A 23030-nucleotide genomic window follows, 5' to 3' on the forward strand; every position below is an offset into this window, starting at 1 on the left:
GGATGGCGGGTTAAGTTGGCCTGTGTGCTGCTGCCATCCTTCCATGTAGTACCCTTTTCGTCCTCTCAGCGTCACCCCAACACTGCCACCATTGCGCCGCCCCCCTCAACCCCCAACCCCCCAACACACCACTCCCTTCTACTTGGGCTTCGTCACCGCAACCATCATTGACACCACATCCCCAAGCGTCTCTTCTGCTGCCTTCCTCTACTATACTCACCCTCCTCCTCCTCCCTTTCGTGGTTCCTATTTCGTGGTTGTTTTCCCTCCATTTTCACTTTCATCCACGTTCATCATCGTTCTCTTCCTCTACTCCATTTTGTTCCTTGCCCTGTCCTCCTCCTCCTCCCAGTTTTTTTCCCCTTGTTTTTCGTCCATCCTGTACCTTCTAATTACTTTTTTTTTGCCTCCATGTTGCTATCCTTCTTCCTCCCTCCCTCCCCTTCTCCCCTTCCTCTTGCACATGTGGTTCCCTTTTTTTATCCCAGCAACTCGTCCTCCGTCCCTCTCTCCCTTCTTCCTCTTCCTTTCCTCTTGCCCGCCATGCTTCTTCTTTCGTAACCTGCCTCCTCCTCCTCCTCCTCCTCCATATTCCTTTGTGTTCTCCCCTTCATAAACTTTCCTTCCTATTGCTTCCTGTTTTTGTGTTTTGTTTTTCGCCTCCCAAGTATCGTCCTTTTTTTTCTTTTATGTTCCTCGTCCTTCTAGTATGGTGGTGTCTTTCTCTTCCTTTTCTTTCATTCCGTGTCCCTCCAAGCTCATCAATCTTGCCGCTGCTGTTTCTCTTCCTGCTCTTGTCTGTCCCTCTTTCAGCCTCCTTTTTTAATGCTGCTCCTTTGCTTCCGTGTTCCTTTTCATTGCGGTCCCGTGTTACTGTTTCTTACCGCTACTTTTAGTCCTGTTTTTCCTCTTGTCTGTCCCTCTTTCACCCTCCTTTTTTTAATGCTGCTCCTTTGCTTCCGTGTTACTGTTTCTTACCGCTACTTTTAGTCCTGTTCTTCCTCCTGTCTGTTCCTCTTTGTCCCTCCTTTTTTATGCTTCTTGGTTTTCGTGTTCCTCTTTCTTCCTTGCGGTTCTGTTTTACGTGTGATCACAACCGGCCTCTTGCAGACTCCTTACGTTCTTATGTTCTTATGTTCTTACCGCTGTTCTGTCCTCCCGCCTCCTTCCCTCCCTCCTGCTGTTCCTCTCCGTTCCTCTTGTCCCTATCTCGCTATTTCTGATTTCTCCTCCTCATCTTCTTTCTACTCCTCTTCTCATATTGTTCACACTGATCATCCTCCTTACCAGCTTTCATGTACTTCTCTTACGCCAATTATTCATGCTCAGCCCTTTCATTTCTTCCCCTATTCTCTCTCTCTCTCTCTCTCTCTCTCTCTCTCTCTCTCTCTCTCTCTCTCTCTCTCTCTCTCTCTCTCTCTCTCTCTCACACACACACACACGTGGAAGTTACTGTCCTGCAACTACATCTCTCTCTCTCTCTCTCTCTCTCTCTCTCTCTCTCTCTCTCTCTCTCTCTCTCTCTCTCTCTCTCTCTCTCTCTCTCTCTCTCCCTATTCCTCCCACTCTTTATCGATCGAGCTCTCCGTTCCCCGGCCCCACTCTCTTGTCCCACGTACTACACTCAAGTTCGTCCACCTCCCTATTCCTATTCCACTCCATCCCTTCTCCCTTCTCTCCTGCTTCTTCTTATTCCTTTCATTCAGTGTTCTTGACCTTCTCGTATCTCGCTTATCCCTTCCTTCCTTCCTTAATTCGTGCGATCTTCTTTCATTCCCCGTGCCTCCTCCTTCTCCTCCTCTTCTTAGCTTCTCCGTCTGTCCGTTCATTCATCTCATTTTCATTCATGCCTCTCCCGCCCTTCTCTTTCTTCTCTCTTCTCTCTTTTTCCTTTTCTCATTCATTCACTTCACACGTCGTTCTTGTAGCTTCTCATGGTTTGCTTGTATCTTCTTCCTTACCGTTGTTTTCCTTCCCTGTTTCTCCCCTTACTCCGTTCGTTTTGTTCCCTGTGTCCTTCTCTATTCGTTCTTTTCTCCTTCCTCTCCTCATCCCTTCTTCCCTTCATTCCTTGCGATCTCTTTCATCTCCCTATTTCGTCCCCCTTCCTCCTTCATTTCGTTCCTCATGCCCATTTGTATTCCTCCCTTCTCTCTCTTAGGTCCTTTCTCCTTGCCAGTGTGTGTGTGTGTGTGTGTGTGTGTGTGTCCGGCGGGGTGTCTCGCGTGGGCACTGCAGCCTCGAAGTGACACGGGTGATGGCACCGTCCGGGCCTCTTTGGCAGCTCGACACCAAAGGCCCTGGAATGCGACGCAACGAGAGAGAGAGAGAGAGAGAGAGAGGAGTGTAAAGAGGGATGTACCGGCGCCGTGAGGGAGAGGGGAGAGAGGGTGACATGAACGGCATTAAAGTGTGTGCATAGTGGGTTGATGGGCCAGGCCTCTTTAAAGGGGGCTGTGGCGGCGGCGGTGGTGGAGGTGGAGACGATGGCGGCGGCGGCGGTAGAGGAGGCGGTGGCGGCGTCGAAGGAAGGTGGTGGTGGTGATGATGGTTGAGATGGCGAGAGTTGTGAACAAGGAAGGCTCACGTGGAAGCGTTCTCTCTCTCTCTCTCTCTCTCTCTCTCTCTCTCTCTCTCTCTCTCTCTCTCTCTCTCTCGGGCGTAGTTTCATCCTCCATGCCGCCAGCTTTGTCTCGGAAATCCTATTCCTATCCACATATCCGTACAGTTACTTTTAGGCATTCTCCATGTTCTTTTTCTTTCTTTCTTTCCCACGCTCTTCGATTCGTGGGTCCTGCCTGTCTGTGCTACGTCACTTATACGCTCAAGCCGCCCACGCCACCCTCACACACCACCACCACCACCACCACACTCCAGCATCACCACCGTCAGCTGGCTCTCTTTCTCCGTGCCTCCGCTCTCTTCTTCCGTTTGTCTCTTTTTGGATTCCCCCACCCCACCCCATCTCTCGCTCGCTCTATCTTTCCATTACTTCCTATTGAGGCTCACACTGCCCAGCGGCCGAACGGAAAACCATATATTATTGAGGCTTTTCTGAAGGTCCTATAAACTAGAGCAACGAGCCTTTGTCTCTCTCTCTCTCTCTCTCTCTCTCTCTCTCTCTCTCTCTCTCTTGCTCGCTCGCGCGCGCGCGCGCGCTTCCTCGACCTGCCTTCCACCTATAATCGTCTTTTAAAACACTCCCCGCTATTGTCTCCTATCTGCCATATGGTTGAATTGCTCAGTGAGGAAGACCGCCGCTAGCTACTACTACAACCCTCGCCTCAGCTCCTCAGATGGCCGCAGCGGGAAGGAAAGGGAAGTGGCGAAGAAGGGAAGGAAGGAGAAGAGAGAACCGCCTGGGAATGATGATTCTATGCGTTTATTTAAAGAGGGCGAGAGTTGTGGGGAGGGACAGTATCGCTTATCGTTGGTGAAATGAACAGGTAGTTCATTTACATGTGAAATTGCAAGGATATTAGCATGGGTGTATGGGCCGCGGACCGTGGGTGGGAGGCTGGGAACGTAGGGTTGGTATGGGCCGGAGCCGGGAGACAAAAGGTGGCCAGGTAAGGTGAGGGAGTGAAGAGGAGACTCAAGGATGTTAATGGATGCGGCCCTGACACACACACACACACACACACACACACACACACACACACACACACACACACACACACACACACACACACACACACACACCTCATTGGCTGTCTTTTTCAGGTGTGTGTGTCTGTATGTCTAGGCGAATGTGAACAAGTGTAGGTATTGGCGAATTCCTGATAACTAGGTGACTTGAGGCCGCACTGATAACGTAAGCTGGCGTAAATTCGTGATAAGTGTCCGTGCAATAATAGTAATAAGCTTGATTCACCGCTACCGAAGAGGGAAGAAGGAAGGGTCAGCTTAGCGTGGCCTATAGCAGTATGGGCAAACCCTGACGGAGGAAGGATTCTCTCTCTCTCTTTCTCTCTCTCTCTCGTAAAGTTCCTCGTCCCCTTCCCCCTCACCCTCCCGCGTCTCCTCCCTGAATGATATAGTGATTAGAGTCCCTGATACACTCTTACGTCACCCTCTCCGCTCTCTCGGCCTTCCCATCTAGTACCCCCCCTCCCCCCGCCCCCGCCGCCTCCAGTCCCTTTCCTTACCTACATAAGACCTCTCAACCCATAGCGACCAGTCACGTCACTCCTTAACCCTACTCTCCCTCTCCCTCCCTCTCTCTCTCCTTCTTCTTCTTCTGCAGCCTCTTCTATACAACACGTGGTTTCTGTCCCTCCTCTCCCGCTACTACCCTTTGTTCACAGCATCTACATAAAGGGTGACGGATGATGATGAATGACTGACGGAAATAAAGTTTGCTCCATTCATCCGTTGTGTTGGTGTGGTTTACCCGAGTTGGTGTTCGTAATGAGTAGCCTATTACGTAAGGTTGTGCTGTGGTGGGGTGCCTGTCGGTATTGGGGGAGGGTTCGTCTGTGAGGGATTTGAAGTGGCTGTGTTGGGGGTATTAAGAAGGAGGAATTAGGAACCTGTGAGTCTGTTGAGTGAGGTGTTACCCTTTTAGTAGTAGCAGTAGTTTTAGTAGAAGAAGAAGAAGAGAGAAGTCGTAGATATGATGGTGGTGGAATGGGTGGCTGGACCTTGGAGTTAGTTGATAAGTAAAGCCAACCATTAGCATTAGAAGTAGTAGTAGTAGTAGTAGTAGTGATGTAACGTCTAAAATATCGTAAATACAACTCTGAATCTTGGTTGAAAATGGTGGTAGAAGTCACGTTGGAGGACGTACGCAAAAGCTCTACTATAATCGGTCAATTCTCTCTCTCTCTCTCTCTCTCTCTCTCTCTCTCTCTCTCTCTCTCTCTCTCTCTCTCTCTCTCTCTCTCTCTCATTTACTTATAACATGTTCGCGCCTGATGAAGATGTTACGAAAGGAGAAAACAAGTACTAGCCGAGATCGATGTGAGGGCGGAGAAAATAATAATCTGCGGGTTTTTTTCCTGTTATAAGTACCGCTAAGCTATTTTTATTTATAATCCGACCATTCCACCTTCAATTTTACGTCTTCCTGGTGGTGAGGGCAGCACATGGTCGTGATCACTGCCCCTCGATATAAGCTCGAGATTTTGCGGGCGAGTAGCGAGCGACCAACCCCAGACAGCTTGGTGGCAACGTCCCATTGTGAAGGACTCTCAAGGCTATTAAGATGGCTCGATAGTCTCATAGAGCGGCTCTTTGAAGCTGTTACGTATCCATGTGATATACTTGACTGAGCTCCTTGATTGTTTGGCTTCGCGCTATTTAGATTTTTAGCGACCATTGTTCTCTCGTCATCAATACCGCATCACTGACGGTAAGGCGTGTGCTCTTCATCTATGACGCCGACGGTTTTCATTATTGGTGAATGCACGTAAGAATAACCCATTTTAATGTACCCAGTCATAAGATCGGCGATTATCGATGTATAACCTTTCCGCTGAGGGGTGAGCTTGCCTGCATGCCCGGACACAATATCAATGGTTGTCTTATGAAGATACGTGATCTTAGTCAGCAAGTCCCTGAAACAGGCATGTGAATGTTTATGACAGTAACCTCAAGTCCATCAAAATCTTTGCAACTCATCCTCTGCGTTGGAAATGAAAACAATGACATTTTGCTTCGCTGTTCAGAGAATTCTATTAAACAGTGTTCACTAAACACTGAAGGAAAATGTTGCTGTTTTCAGTAAGTATGTAATGCCTACACAGACAAACCGTAATCTTCAAACCTCTCCAGTAAATAAAAGCAAGCTAGTAGATCTCATTTTGATTTTGGAACTGCCGTCTGAGAATTATTGTCGTCCATTGATATCATAAACTACAAGATTATTCCAATTGTGACTTACTTTGAAAACATGCATTAGCCTCACAGCCTGTTTGCATTGATATTGAGATTCCATTGATGATGATACGTGAAATTTTAGGAGTAGCTTACTCTAGTCGTGAGGAGTAAAAGAGTGAATAGAGGTATCATTTTGCATCAACACCACCGCCTTCTTTCCCCAGGTGAAAAAGCGCGCGGGAAGCATTCTGTTACGGGTTAAGGATTCCTCTCCCGGTGGTGTGAATTAACTGTTTGGCACGTGCAAATGTTGGGTTCGTCAAGTATGCACACCTCTGCCAACGACTAATGCGCATCCGTCTTGTTTGTGTTATAACCTTTACAGCAGCGATGCAACCTTCACCACTTTTCGTTCAGCAACCCGCGAAGAGAATGCCAGTCTGTTCGGTGACTTTGCTAAAACTTAAGCAGGTAATATAAAAAAGAAACATATTACTAAATGAAATAAAAGGACACACCCTTACCACTGCCCGGACAGGGATATAGAGTACGCTTATTGGCCAAAGCATTGATTATCCTGCCCTTCTAGAGCACATTCCTAATCACTAATAAAACGACAGGTGGTCAAGGGAAGCTGAGGAAGGCGGGTTTTGGATGTAACGATGGACAGTGAAAAGTTTGGGTGTTGGGGACAAAAATGAATCGTTAGAAGTGGCTTTCCTAGTTTGAATTTTGGAATACTACAGCAAAAAGGGGGTACTTGTCATGTGTCATGTCTGGTGTTTATAAACATCAGAAATGGTGGAAGTGCTTATAGATATTGAAAGTATATGTTTCCCTCCATATACTTTATCACCAATGACTTATTCTTTTGTATTTGGTTTTTGTTACTTATTGAAGGATTGGCAGTGCTACTCTTTCAGTATTATTTTTTGATGGTGTATGGATTTCTTACTTTGTTTCGTTTAACAATTAATGATTGCTATGAGTTACAACTAATGAGTGTTTAAAGCTGTAATTACAATCACAGTTTCCTCCGCAGAGGGCAAGAGAACAGTGCAATTGGTGTGGCCAGTGGTGGCGGCAGTGTGATGACAAGCACTGGTGGCACTGCCAAGATGTCTGTCGTGCCACGTAATCCCCCCTCCTCCGTGCCTGGTTGCGGGGACACACCCTCCAGGAAGCCTGTGCGATTGTGTCAGGTAAGTTTTGTCGTGTTCCATATATGAGTGAGAAAAAGTGTGCTTTTTAATGAACCATGCATGAAGAAGTAAGGCCATTACAGGTGTATTTTTTGTCATTGTTCTTATTTTATAGGAATTACATTCTGAATTTACATTAATAATTGTGCACATCTTAGAAATACATACAGTGTTTTTTGTATAGTGAATAACTTCATTGTGTGTCATGTTATACACTGAGGGTTGACACTGATCATTGAATGACCTTAACCTTGAACACCTCTCCTCCCAGTGAGGGCTATGTCTCATACACCTTGGCCGGCAGGTGTGTGGAGACATTGCCAAGTCTCTGCACTTCGGAGGGTTGTCATGTGACTCCTGCAAGGCGTTTTTCCGACGTTCAGTGCAGAATGATGCATACAAGCACTTTCGCTGTGGTGGAGACCAGAAGTGTGCTATATCAATTGCATCCAGGAAGTTTTGCAAATATTGCAGGTTAGTCTTACCCTTTCTTAATTTTTCACCTAACAAGACCGTCATAAGTCATATTGATAATTTACAAATATAAGCAAAAATAAGTGAATAAGAAGAATAAGTGTACAGGAATTGACTTAATTTTGTGTTGTTGTCTCTATATCTACTTTTATCCAATTAGTCATGATGTCATTCTTTGCCCATACCAACTTAGCTTCTAACTCCAACTCCTTCCAAACATTGGTACTTCTGTGAAACTAAACATCTAACTTTTTTTCCACACCTAGTCTTCTTTAACTTATACTCATGACCTTGTGTTCTTCCAGTATCTTGAATTAGAAGGTCCTCCATGTCTACATCATTAACATAATTATCAAGTCTCCTCTCTCTACTGTCTTCCAATATAAACAAACTCTTTTCATACAATAAATGTGCTATGCAAGTGATTTACTCAGCATCTATCTAAAATATCCAAAGGAAATGATACACAAGCAACATGAAATCCTCCAAGCTTCCCTTCTTAAGTGGTTAGCATATAACATGAGATTTACAGAAGAGTTTGTCATACAGTTTTGACTCAGAAATGGAGGCTTTTAAATACTATACAATTCCACATTACTTTATAGCACAGGCCAGTCTGGCCAAAAATCAGGGACTATAACCTGAATTTTGGTAGGGGGCAGCACTGTGCCTGGCCACTTGGCATTAAGGAGACAGAAATGTAATATCTCTCACTTGCTTCTTTAAAAGGGCTGTGATATTAAAGGATTATAATATATCATTCAAATAATTCAGACAGCTTTGTATATAAAATAGAAGAGAAGAAAGCTCAAGTTGCTTTATATCTTGCAAAAGAAAACTATTTTAGTGAAAACCTGCCAACTCAAGCAATCCAGCTCCCATTTTTTTTTTTTTTAAATAAATATGAAATAAATTATTGTATGTACAGTAATATCTCAAGACACCATCCATCAGGCGAGAGCAATCGATGATGTTCATTTTCTTCAGCAAGCTGATAGAGAACAGTGACCTCCTCACAAGCCAGGAGATGTTTCCTCAATCAAGATAATGATTCTGTAGAAAGGTGGCGTGCATTACTGCGTAATTTCTTTCCTGCAAGTGTTCTGAATGAAAACCTCAGCTGCTCTCATGTGACGGATGGTGTCAAGTATTTTGTGCTGACATTCATTTTAAATTTATTTTCATTAAAATTAAAACTGACAGTCAAATAGTGTGCTTAGGTGATACATTAGTATGGATCTCCCATCACTGAAAGCTTGATTTCACTCACCTTTCAAACAGCTTGATATAAAGGTGGCAAGAAGCAGCTGAAGTTGCCAGGTTCCTCCAACAATGGCTTCCTTTTGCAAAAAATAAGGCTTGTTGAGCAATGCTTTCTTCTCTGGTATATTTTCTTTCATATTTATTTGAATTATTTGAATGAAATATTGTAGAACTTTGCCACAAAGTCTTCTTAGAGAAGTATGTAAATGAGAGGTATTGCATTTTTTAATAGTCCAGTGCTGCCGCCTACTTATACAAGGTTTGGGAAGTCCCCCATTGGCTTTAGTGAAGATTATCTATTATTAATAGTTTTCTGTGAGCTGTATTCGTGCTTGCCTTATGGACAGTGCACAAAACATTTATTATTTAATAATGAAAGTCATTGCTTTAATTTCAAAGCTTTTCCACAGATAAATAATTCTTTCCTTTATTTTTAATGTTTTGTTTTAAATTATGTATTTTTATAAAGCAAATTATAAGAGATTCTTCCTTTTCTTGTCTAATCCTAAACAGGTTTGCAAAGTGTGAAAACATTGGAATGACAAAGTCCTGGGTGATGAGTGAAGATGAGCGATTGCAACTCATGAAGACTCGACTCACAAAAAGGATGATGTACCAGCAAGGCGGCAGCACCAATGGAGGCGGAGGCAGTGGTAGTGGTGGCAGCAACCCAGGTGGAAACAGAGGTGACATTTGTGGTGGGGGACGAGGACCTTCATCAGGTTCATTTTCCCCGAGTGAATGTTCAAAAGAAACGTCCACCTACACCAACAACACTGCCTCAAAGAATCTGTTGTCTCACAACCAGAATACCCATAGCTCCTCTCTCACGTACCACCGACCATCTCAACCAGTTGAACTAGGATCAACTGGCTCCTCCCCCAACAGCTCTCCATCCACTCCCATCTCAGGGCCTGTTACGCCAATTCAGTATGGGCCCATTCCCCCTCCCTCTGCCCGCCAAATGGAAACTGTGCAACATCAACACATCTCTCCAAAGCATGAGAGTCCAACAAGAAACATGTGTCGAGGTATTAAAAGGGAAAGTGAAGAGGAAATTGTACCTGTGGATAGAGTCTTTAACCCAGCCTCTCCACAATACTTGGACGCCACAGAGGTTGAAATACTGACACGTGTGATCAGCAATATTAAATTAGTGGATCAGCAATTACCATACGAAACAAGCAAAACAATGGATGTAATGGCATCTTACAAACGATTTGCAGAACGCCTTACAAGATTTTTAAGACAATTTCCAGAGTTCAATTCTCTGCCTCCACTATCTCAGGGTTTGGCAATTAAGAAAAACATAACTGTAATTGCCCTTGTTTTTGCTTCAAGCTTTATAAATGAAGAAACAGGCAGCTACCACAATATTCATAGTCCCTCTCAACCAATGATCACAAACATTGACATGATAAAAAAATCACAATCACCTGAGGTATTCACCAAATTCAAGGAAATTCTTGGTGTTCTTCGCCAGTTCAGTGTTGATTCTAGAATGGCATACTTAATTGTTTTGATAATTGTGTTGGGGTTTGAAAGTCAAGAGAGTAATAAGGAAATCTACCAAGCCATCTTACAACATTATATATACTGGAAGTATGGTGAAGCTTCTGGTAAATCTCTATTTGATGGGCTCATTCACTCTCTCCAAGAGATTCGACGTCACTCTGAACTCTTCGAGAGCATGACAATACGGCAAAAACCAGGAGTAGGTCTATTTGCCCAAGGACTTCATTCTATTAACAATAATGATCCTCTTGTACTGGATGTGAAAAGTAAAGTGGAAGCAATGACAGCAGAGCAGATACGGCAAATGTTGAATGGTATGGACATTGAACAAATGAAGCAGATGTTACAGGGCAATGGACTAGAACAAATGAAACAAATGTTGCAGAGCATGGAATCTGAAACTTCACAAAATCAGCTTTCTCATCCATTAAGTTCAATAATTCACTCTCCTCCTCTATCCTGTCAGTCACCTCACATGGTGCAATCTCCACACAGTATGGTACATTCTCCTCACTCTATGCTGCCATCCCCACACAGTATGCTGCAGTCACCTCAGAGTATGATGTCCCCACATAGTATGATGGAGTCACCTCACAATATGCTTCAGCCTTCCTCATCCCCAGGAATCTTGCAGTCTCCAAACCTGAGCCAATCCGTGCATACTATGCTTGACATATCTAACAGCATGAGTCATAGTCCAAACTCTACTGTAACACAGATCATTAATTCTTCCAACAACTTATTAAACAATTATCAAGATATGAAACCACCTGGATCATTTATCAACTCTCCTCAATCTCTGGAACTATCCCAGAGCCCCATTGAAATATCCAGCCCATCTCCACATGCAGTGAATTTAACTCCTTCACCTGCACCCTACATCCCAAACCAAGAGAGCTACATATTGGACCACCAGCTCTCTGAGACCTCATTCCCAAACCATAGGCAGTCTCCACTGGATGAAAATGGATATTTGAACCCTCCTCTATACTCCCAAGCACCTTACAGCCCAACTCCTTTAAGCGACCAGTTCAGCAGTGCTTACCAGACACTGTTTTCCCCATTGCCATACAAGGAAGAAAATCAGAGCATCAGCAACAGTAGCACAGGCAGCAGTGGGGTTGGAGTAAGTTTGACCTCAAGCCTCACCTCCCCACTGTCTTCCCTTATCACCTCTCCTGCACCATCCCACTCATCACTTCAGGAATCTGACAACAGCCTGTCGAATTACCATGATCCTGAACATGGAAACTCTTTGGGAGCTGCTCCTTAACTCTTGGGCATTTAGTATCTTTTATTACAAAAATGTCATAAAGATCCAGGCAAGTTCCTGATAAAGGTTCCAGCTGTAGAAATCATTACTAGATAATGTTTATTGTTGTAACTTAGAGCAGATGTGACATTTATCATAGTAACCTCATCTCGCATACTGCCCAAATCCTCGCTCTAGAAGTTTCATGTGCAAAATTCTTATTTTTGTTGTTATAGGCAAGCAGAATAAGATGCTTAATATTATTGCTATATAACATAGAAGTAGAAATTTGCATATAATGGTTCTCAAGTGACAGTGATTTGTACAATAACCTTCCAACTCCGGCCATAAACTCAACAACTGAAGTGTATTACAACATTACAACATTATGTACAGGTTTTAATGTGCTTGGAAGATTTGAGTTTATCCCCCATATACCTACTTGTCTTCTACCTCACTCAACAGGTATCAAGAATACAAAAAGTGTTAATATTTCTGATTTCTTGTTATACATGTAGCTATTTTCCAGTCAATACAATAAACATGCTGAGCTTACCACTGCTGGGATATTTAGAGTAGTAAATTTCAGCTCAGCCACACATGCATACCAATAAGTTTATAACACACACATGTTTCTAAAGTACATAACCTAACAAGGATTGACTATTTTAAGTTGAAAAATTTGCCACATGATAAGCTTACATGAAGGGATGATATTAATTGCTAAGAGTACAGTGATATCATTTTTAGCAATTTTCTATTAATGACTTGCTTTGAATTTCTTTACAGTAAAACTCAGGTAATTGGGGCCATGTTCAATGAGCAGTAGTTTAGTAAAATAAGTGGTTGCTCAGGTGAAAGTCACTAAAGACCACTTTGTCCATGTTTATGAATAGGACACACTATTTTGCAGTATTAATACAGTGCTAGATAAACTGTCGGTATGACAAGGCAAAGCAACCAATGGAGGGGAGTATTCTGCCTCCACCGTACAAAGATGGATTACACACGGTGAAACTTTTGTAAACTCAACTGATTATGGTTTCACTCATTGTTTAGCATTCATCGACCCTTTGAGATTTTTTCTGTATTAATCTACATTGATGAAATATTAAAGTATATTTCCTTAAAATCACATGTATACTAAATTTGGGGTTTAAGTCATTTACATACGTAAATGTTTTTAGAAAGCAAATGCTGATCGTTTGAGTTCTCTGTCAGTAGTTCAACACATTGGAACACTAATTCATTTCAACTCTTGTCATTTTTTTATACTAATGCCAGCACATAACAGCCATCACTGCCACTGTAGCAGTAGTCTATTCCCTTTGGATCTTCCTGCCAGTCTGACCTGTGCTGTTCATCAAGTATGGAAACAAGCAACAAACACTATATTAGTGAACAATGAGGATTGATGTTTACATGACTGACTTACATAAATGGTCTCATAACTTATATGGGTTCCTGGGAAACTAGGGAGCTTAACATACTTCTTTTATTTGACTGAAAACATATATTTATTACTAATTTATTTACTACAGAAACAGACAGACTGGGTTAATTTGAATAAATTAATACCAAAGTTTCGCCAAGCCTCAGAGTAACTAAAAGGTTGTCTTGTCAGAAAGGCTCATCCATTGTAAAGATTTTTTAAGCAAGTTTATAAGAGACGTCCCTTTCAAATATGGTTACATTGCTAATACAGCACATAGATTTCTTGGTCAAAGTAAATATTTGAGTAACAAACATTACAATATGTATACTCTTAGTATAACCTTTAAATTGATCATCATGTGGCCAAACTTTCAACTTTTTATGCTAAATCTTGTTAGGTGAATAGGGTTTTATACAAAAAACTTTTGTTCTCAGTACAAGGTCATATGGGAGGTCTATGATTCCGAGTGCCTATTTGGAGCATAAGTTTTTATATGTTTTGAAAATATGGATAGGCATTCAGAATGACATTCCATATATATTTCCTTGTGTTAGCAAAATCTCCGAATAAATAGGCCCAATGCCTTAATATATATATTTTTTTGTGTGTGTGTCTGGTGAGGTTCAGTAGTTCAGCAGTGCCACACACAGATCAAGACAGAGAAAGTCTCACAGTCTGGCTGCAGTTTTACAAATGAACATGATGCCAAGGTATTGATTTTTAGTCGGCCAACCATCAGACCTCAAATACAATGCCAACATCCGTTTTCAAGACCCATTTGATAGTGCATGATGTAAGGCTCACAAACTGCATTCTTACTTTCTTTTCAGCACTGAACAATGCTTCCCACTGTATGGAGTTGTACTCTACAGTTTTTCTTATATACATTTGATAAGAACTTAAGACATCAGTCCACCCTTACCTCAACTTTCAATAAACAAAAATAATACATGTAATTAACAGTTCAGTAGCATGGAGAAAATTTTGGGCTCCTTATGTACTAGTGGTAAGCAATGTTTCTTTGTCAGCCCTGAAAAGAAATTTTTTAATGTATTTTCATATTGAGTGCATATAGGTGACATATTCATGTAAACAGACTTACATGATCAGAGAGAAGGGTAGCCTCTATGTACACAATATCAGCACAGATGTGAATATAGAGTCCTGCACCATTCTTGAGGATTAGAGAACACAGCCAGAATTGTGTACATGTTGGCAAGGCCTTGGGCAGATGCGAACAGTACTACCATGTGACCGGCTTGTTGTTCATGTACAGTGTCTTGTGTTGAATGCGAAATTCTGAATAGATACAGCCCTGCATGTGAATGGTTAGGAAAGTAGTCCATCAGTATGAATACCACAAACTTGAAAATGCTATGAGTATTAAGTCTGATGATTTGACAAAGGCACGATAACCAGGAAGCTGCAGATTGCTCATATTGGCGACTAAAGCATAATATGTATTATTACTGCATCGGCATGTATTTTGTTGGACTACTATATTACTAGAAATACATACATATATCTATTTTTTGCTGCGTGCATTTGTTGTATATACAGTATGAACCACAGTTGATAAGTTTTCATGGCACATTTTTCATCCAAGTAACAAATGTGTTTAATGTTTCTATGAAAATAAACTAAATGCAGACTATTTCAGAATATTAAATTGAAAGTTCAAATTAATTTATTTAGTACTACATTTTCCATACTGTAAATGCCATGCAGATTTATCAGTGTGTAGCAGATCTTGTGATTAGAGTAGTTCACCAACTTTCAGGATCATTTACATGGCCCACAGTGCAAGTGATGCCAATGGAATATGAGCCTCATATGAAAAGATATGTTATATATTTTCAAGATTGGTGAATTAACCTATATCAATGAGGTGTCTTGTTCCCTCCTTGTTATTGTTCTACAGAATGTGCTCAATTAGGCTAACTGCTGTTGTCACACTGCCCAAGGGTGATCACGTCTATCCACCTCCTAGGTGACATGATTGCTCGGGAAGAGTATGGTAATCCAAATTCTTGGTAGGTAAACTGGTCTCATTGTTTTCACATCTTGCAAGAAACATGTACTACTGAATCGTATGCAGTGCTTGGATAACGTTACTTTGTCTTGTTTAGAACAGGACAATAAACTCCTTAAGTCATGTGCCACTTACATGGCCTGGTCATTTCATGGTGTAAAGCTAACTGTCTCATGAAACTGTTCCTTAGTGATCTTCTAAAGATTTCTGTGACCTTGATCAGGGATGTAAGAGGCTTGTAATGTAGAGTTCAATTGCTGGTTAATGGGGAAGGTTTTTTCTTTCTCTGAAAATGCAGCCATGGCTAAAAGCTTGGCTCTAAACAGTTATCTCTCACTGTATAATACTAAGTTGTAAAAATGAATGCAACAGCCAAGGCTATTGAATGGAGAATAGGAGTGTAATTAGGGTAACATGACTAGGTTGAACTTGTGGATGTAATTTCATAATGCTTAAGGTAGGTTGCATTTCTGTGGTCATTTCTTCAATGGCAACTTTTTTTTCAGTTGCCAAGATCATGCTAATCTGAATGGCCACTGTGATTGTTGGGTAAGTTTAACCAAGTATTGTTATTAGCTGAGTAAGTCTGAATGAGCACTATAATTCATCAAGCTAATTGGTATGTAATGAATTCACCATACGTAGGTGTGCCCAGTGACCCTAATTCATCATGAGGGAGCAAAATAAATCAATTGATAATCTTCCTTTGTGCTGAAGCATCAATGAGCCGTGTCCGAGGTTTCATAATGGCACTGAAGTCTGGCTGATCATAACCATCATATATCTATATATAGATATATATATATATATATATATATATATATATATATATATATATATATATATATATATATATATATATATATATATATATATATATATATATATATATATATATATATATATATATATATATATATATATATATGATATTTTCATTTAAACTTTCAAATTATTGAATTCTAAAGCTGTCTGACAAAAATATCTGTGTTGATGGAGGACATAAGTCTGGTATATTTGCTGTTCTGGCTCCTGCATTTTCCACTTATGACACCATGATGCCTGCTACCATATGCAACATCTTTTCTAATAATGTATGAAGGTGAAAATTATTTTTTCTTCTATAATTTACAGATAACACAGTACTACTTTTGAGATTTTAAAAAGATGTTCCTAAAACAAGACCACAGCTGAGCCTGGCCACTGTGAGCCATGCCAGGCACACCAAATGTATATACCAGTTTATACAGCAAGACTGGTGTCCTTAAATGCACATCAGGTACCCTAGGAATGCTAAAATAGTATATTTTTAAAAAGAAATACCTCATAATTTAAGGGTGAACTTACTCTCACAGAAACTTAGTAACCCATACTGTGCTGGCTTATTTTTATGGATGTTCCTGTATTTTGTTGAGGTGATGTAAAAGCTTGTATCTCACTGGCAGCAGAATATACAAGTTTTATTATCATTCACTTTAATTTCTTATAACTGACAAGCAGTGTTCATTTGGTGTGATGATTCATTGAAAACGTTTGCTTTTAGACTATGATAAGTCTTCTCTGAGTTTTAGAAAAGACGTTATGGACATCTAATAATTTGCACATTATATAAAATATATATTTAAAGTGATATTCAATAATACTGTGAAGTATAATAATTTATACTTTTTTATTGTTCTTTAGAAGCCTTTTTTACCCAAGCAAACCTTTTAAACACTACCAACAGTGCTTTTCAGCTGTGCGAGTACGTGGTCAGTTCATTCAATAGTATCTAACTGCCAGCTTAAATACATTTTTCTGTGCATGTGTGAATAAAATGGAAAGAAAGAAGACTTCTTGTGTCCTGTTAAGAACCAAGGAAAAGCAGCGCATTGTATGATGATAAACTTTCGGGTTCATACACAGCCAGGTATTTTCTTCCTGGTACTAACATGATGCTCATAAGATGCTCACATGTATGTTTTCGTGTTACAAGTAGGAGTTCAATATGTACAGGGCAACTATTATTAGTATTTACCTTATCATTACACATACTGTATACCCAGTGTCTGTTAAATGTGTCTGAAATCAAGAGTATGACAATAGACCCGACTAGTAGTGATGACATAGGGCTAAGAACAGTTGTTGATGTAACAGGTCATTCTGAGGCTTGGATGTACTATTGAAAGATCCAGTTTTGAACAGTAGTTCATAAAACCATTGACATTTGGAGAGAATTTAAAATACAAGTTTATTTCATGTCAGAATAATATGTGAATGCGTGCAATTTAGCACCAGACTATTGTAGAACTGTGATCTTGAGAGTGCTCAGACTTCAGACTTCCTCAGAAAGTTTTGTATTGTGTGCAGGGCCCAGTTTAAAAAGCTCCTTGCTATGTAATAGCAGTTAGGCTGGTTTTCAGCTAAGCTTCTTAAGTCTGATACTGTATTGCCAATATGTACCACAAGATAAAGGCAGCAGATGAATGATTTCAGGAATATTCGTAACATAATTCCTTTTATTGTTTGAGGTTCTTGCTGATTATTGAATGGAAGGCAGCAGTAATGTATTGCAGGAGGCTGGAGCTTCCACAGTCAGTGGAGACAAGCATCAGCAAGTGTGATTGGCTGTGATATGACCCAGATGTAGAAATTTTACAGCTTGATGTTTATTTTGTTTCAATTCTGAGAAACACTTTTAGCATAGTTTAACCTCTTCTTCAGAAGCAAAATTTTTCATCTAAAAGATGTAAAACGAATTATGTTAAGATTAACATAGCATAAAATGCGAATGAATTACATCAAAATAATTAAGTGGTTTGCATTTTTATAATATTGCATTTACTTGCTAGTAAAGGTGAATTACTTTATATATATATATATATATATATATATATATATATACATATATATATATATACATATATATATATATATATGTATATATATATATATATTTATATATATATATATATGTATAATATATATATATATATATATATATATATATATATATATTAGGGAAGTGTTTGCAACTTAACTCAGTTATCTTGATAGCTTAAATGTAATTATCTTATAATATGTTAATTTAGTAAGTTTCCTTAATGACTGCTTATCAGCAGAAATTACCAAAATATTCACCAGTAAGGCTTTTATTTAAATTTGAAGATGGTTAGTAAGTTATTTTGGTACGAATTAATCACATAATCCTGTGCAATAATCAAAATATGTTTGTTGTGCTTTCTTCTGTCCTCTGATAGGAAAGTGAACTGAGAACTGGGTCCACTGAGTATGGCACAGACACGAAAATTAATTTTGACCCGTGACTGAACACACCTAATCACCCAAGTCTGCATCCTATGTGCATCTTTTTAGTGCTGTCATATATTTTATCACTGCATATAAATATATATATATATTGAAGCAATTTTCACTAATGCTATTATTTCACTGAAATCTTGAGGTACAAAGAATTGCAGGTAAATTCCGATGAATATACATCATTAGCGTTGTACAGCTTATAATTTACTGTGGCCTAACACTAGGTGTTCCCTTACTCATCCCAACATCATTGATATAGATTTTTGCTTACCACTGTTTGACATATATACTATATATAGATATATTTAAAAAAAATATTATTAGAATCTTAACTAATAACTTCCAAATTTCAGTTTTGCATCAACCATGTAAAGCTTTCATAAAAAGTAAAGGCATATTTTTTTTTCTTTACACAAATTTAATGAAAAGATTGAAAAAGCATTTTGAATATTATTTTTTTGAATTTCATGGAAAGGGTGGAGCACAAAGAGCAACCTAAAAAATATTCCTAATCTTGTATCTACTTAAAGGCTTCTGAGCATAGGGCACACCTCCATAACCCATCACTTAACCTTGCTCAAAGTGCATTCATACCAACACCCTCATTATCCAGCAACAGATGACCTTAACTGTACAACACCATTTTGATACTTTTATTTCTGAAAGGTCATTTATTTTTCAGAGTAAGAATAGACAATTTTCACATTTATCAATGCACAAATGTCAAAATAGCTGTAAAACCTTGAAGACTATCAGTTACTGGATAAAAGACTTCATGGGTTTGGTCATACAGTCTACCTGGTGCTTCCTGGCATTTTGTGTCAGATAAATTTTTTTTCTACTGATGAAGTAATTAATTTCAGTATTTAACAGTTTTAAAGACTTAGTTGATATAAAACCTGAGTAACCTTCAGGAGAATACTTAATCTTGCATCAAGACTTTTGTAAAGGCAGCTGAACACAGTTGCCTTTGATATGGCCTTTACACCACTGACTAATTTACCATGCCTGCTCAATAGCTGTCGGAAAAATGCATATTAATTATCACTTCTTTTGCTCAATTTTACTTTTTTTTTTTCATTATTATATTATGACAGGTTTGGGTTGAAGTTATGAGTCATTAAACGTAAAAATTTCATTGAAATAAGTGTGTGATATATATATATATATATATATATATATATATATATATATATATATATATATATATATATATATATATAAACATAATATATATATATGATTATATATATAATATGCAATATATAATAACATATACAACATAATATATATCAACACACACACACACACACACACACACACACACACACACACACACACACACACACACACACACACACACACACACACACACACACACACACACACACACACACACACACACACACACACACACACACACACACACACACACACACACACAGATTACTGTGTCAGTTGTAATAAATTCCCATAATATTGAGTAAAACATTAATTTTACCTTAAGGATTTTTGTTACATTATATTAAGTCAGAATGATCTCATTAAGGTCAATTTTCCCATGATAATGAATGCATTGGAATAGTATGACTATATATATGGCATAAAAACTTGTATAGTGGCAGTGTAGAGTGTATTGAGATGTATATGTTTTCATGAATATAATTCAGGACATTCTCCGGTCGAGGAAATGATGAAATTAAGTCCAGTCTTCTGTCATGTGTGTTTGGTAGCTCACAATAACAAGTAATGCTGAACCTGTCATGCTTTTATAACCTTATGCTGAATGTTAAAAATGTTACTTTATAGGGTTTGATGTACCTGAGTCATGTTTGAGTGTATTTTCACTAATTTTGTCTAAAGAGGAAAGTACAGTTCTAGAGTACATACCTTTTTGCCATAAAGGTTAAAAGATTGGTACACTATACAAAGTAAAGCTGTCATGCATCTTAAAGTCATTATAAAGAAAGCCAATCTCAAACCTGCCTCAGGCAAGTCAATGTTTTGGATGGCCTAAACAATCTTTGAATGTGTTTCTGAATTATGATTGAGATGTTTCTGTACAGCTATATTTTGGTGTCGGTGTTGGTATGTTGAATATGGTTAATGTTTTCCTCTGATACCTCACATACCAAACTTTTAGGTGAATCTTTTAAAACTTAACAACGTTTTAATATTATATAAAGTATAGCCACCAGTTTTCTTGGTACCCTTCAGAAACACTCAAAGATTTGGCAAAGTCTCAGATGTACAGAATGTTCAAAACAAAAATACAGCTCTCTCTATATCCTGAGAAATTGGCTACTGACTAACTGTAACATGTTTGTAGGACTGCCTGTTCAGGAACAGTTTGAAGTAAAGTCACTATGAATGCTGTGTCTCAGAAAGGAAACTTGTCTGCCCAAATGTCATAGTGGAAGCTCTTGAAATTTATTTATTATGTGTTGACTGTATATAATTATTATTTTATGTAAATTTTATCTGGAAAGTCTCAATATTATATTTATTAAGATGGCTGAATAAGTATACTCCTAGAGTGCAAAACATTATCCAAACTACAGTGATAATGTCTCAATTTTTAATAAAACATTTAAAGTCTTAGTTTGTTTAAATAACATGGAGGTCCTCTAAATATAACAAGACTATACACTTGGTTATATAATTAACAATACATATTAAATTAGAAACCTCCCTGTCTGGTTAAAAGTGGCAAAGCAAATAAGAATAAAATTAAAATATTACGCTCTTCTGGCAACAAAAAAATATGTGGCGCTCGACCCCATATGCATTGTAACAGAAGATAAGTAAGTGGCGAAAGATCAGTTATGAGACGGTATGAATAGATGTGACGAAGATGTAGGTAAGCATGAATCTACAAGAGGCCAGTCAACCTACACAAAGGTAAAGTTGCGGACCTATTATGCTATAGCTGCGTGTGGCCTTGGTGCTCATCTCCATCGCATTGGCTCTTGAGCCTGTGGTGGGAGGGAGCCCATCACCCCAGGACACAGAGCCAGTGTGACATCCAGGTTACCACAGTTTATCTTCCCCACGTTTCCTCGGCCAGGATCCCTCAGGGAGGACGAACAGCTGGATGAGCTGCATGCCGACTGCCAGGGCCGGGATTCGAACCTGGTCCCGCGGAGTAGTAACCATGGACGCTGACCACTCGACCTCGGAGTACACAAAGCAGCTGCTTTACTAAATCCCCCTGACCATCTACATGCTCCCAGCCAGGAATTGTGTGTTTTTTTAATTAAGGTATTCATTAAAAGATGGTGTAATGGATGAAGATCAAAACACCACATACCACCAGTTCATTTGGTAATTCACGTTTTTAAACGTGGGACATTATGTAAAGGAGTGATAAAGGTGTCGCTTTACCATGCGGTCTACCCGGCCATTTACACTTTCGCTTGCGGTCTATAACCATATATACAATTCAGCGTGCAGTCTACCTCAACTACAGGAACTTTAAACGGCAGGATGATGATAAAACAAGTTGAAAAGTGCTGAACAGAAAAGATTGTTTTCTCTTAAAAATGCAACTGCTGAGTTATATTGAGTTATCCGCTGTTAGGAATTAAGGGTTGTTTGGGAAGTATTGGTAATCTACTAGCAAAACGAAGAATTAATAATAGCTGCCCTAACCAAGGTTCTATAAAGTTCAGAACTAAGTATGTATATACCAAGTCAAGTCACTCTGCTTAAAAACTGCTACCGGTATACACAGGAGGCGGTTTTGGGGCGGAGCAGCAGGATGACGTCACTTGGAGTAAAAAAAAAAACCATCAGTTCAGGCAAGCCACTGACGAAAAAATATGCCTTTTTATTGTGCTATTACGTGACTGAAATTCCATTGCCAACAAACGGCGGTGTGGGGTGAGAGGGTGGGCATGTTGAAGTGATTAATTTAAATTAGTCCGCCTTTCTTCGTTTTCTCTAAATCCCTGTTTCTACATTCTCTAGTTTGGCTCCAAGCAGTGTCACGCATAAACCACGTCTTGGCCGTGTCTCCTCCCACAAACCTGTGTATGACTTGACTTGGTATATATAGACTTAGGTTCAGAAAGGAACGAGTTAACTCCCAAGCTCGCCTCGAGACCAGTCAGCTGATAGACGCCGTTCAGTCAGTAGCCTGCCTTCACTCGGTGATCATGGGCAGTCAGTTGTAAACTTAGCCAGTGTAAACACCCAGTCAGCAGTTGCCTTAGTGGCGTCACATACACCAGGCTACTACAACTTAACCCGGCTGCAGGCACCTAGCTACATTAACTCCCACTACAGCAAGGCCAGCCACACATCGCCGACTTATTCATACGGTTAAATCATACCACTTTATCTGAAAACCTCTACAAAACGAGCTAAGTGACCCGCTGGTTATATCTTTGTCCTGGGGGCCCTGGGGTATGGGATAGGTCGGTGGGCGCTTAGCAGGGTGACCAGACCAAAATATAAGGTGAGTTGGTGAATGTGAGTGCGGCCTGTGTACTGCATAAAATTAGCAATACGGCCTCAATATAAGGAGGACAGGACAGTGATCGATGTGGGTGTTCGCTGATTTTCCTTTTATAGGTAGCGTGCAAAATTCAAGTTCAAGCTCGGGGCCCAGTTGGAGGCAAAACAAACCGCGCTTCTTCTTCTCCTTTTGACCTATTCTGCGATGATGCCGCAGGACAGACTTTCTGCCGAAATGTCATCCACTTGTGCAGTGCTGGGTTGCAATAATAAAGCGAA

The 23030-nt window shown here is 39.8% G+C and overlaps 1 protein-coding gene across 4 annotated transcripts in view; it reads left to right on the forward strand.

Moving 5' to 3' along the window:
- The window catches only part of LOC127005934 (uncharacterized), an 89898-nt gene extending 74107 nt beyond the window's left edge, over window positions 1–15791 (forward strand). For all 4 annotated transcript variants that reach the window (XM_050875378.1, XM_050875369.1, XM_050875393.1 and 1 more), the window contains 3 exons: window positions 6863–7022; window positions 7327–7496; window positions 9273–15791. In XM_050875378.1, the coding sequence (XP_050731335.1) occupies window positions 6863–7022; window positions 7327–7496; window positions 9273–11547 (2605 nt within the window). In that variant the 3' untranslated portion in view covers window positions 11548–15791. The remainder of the gene's footprint in view (window positions 1–6862; window positions 7023–7326; window positions 7497–9272) is intronic.
- The last annotated feature ends 7239 nt before the right edge of the window (window positions 15792–23030 follow it).

The sequence above is a fragment of the Eriocheir sinensis genome, chromosome 3, assembly GCF_024679095.1.
Source record: "Eriocheir sinensis breed Jianghai 21 chromosome 3, ASM2467909v1, whole genome shotgun sequence".
NCBI classification, from domain to species: Eukaryota; Metazoa; Arthropoda; class Malacostraca; order Decapoda; family Varunidae; genus Eriocheir; species Eriocheir sinensis.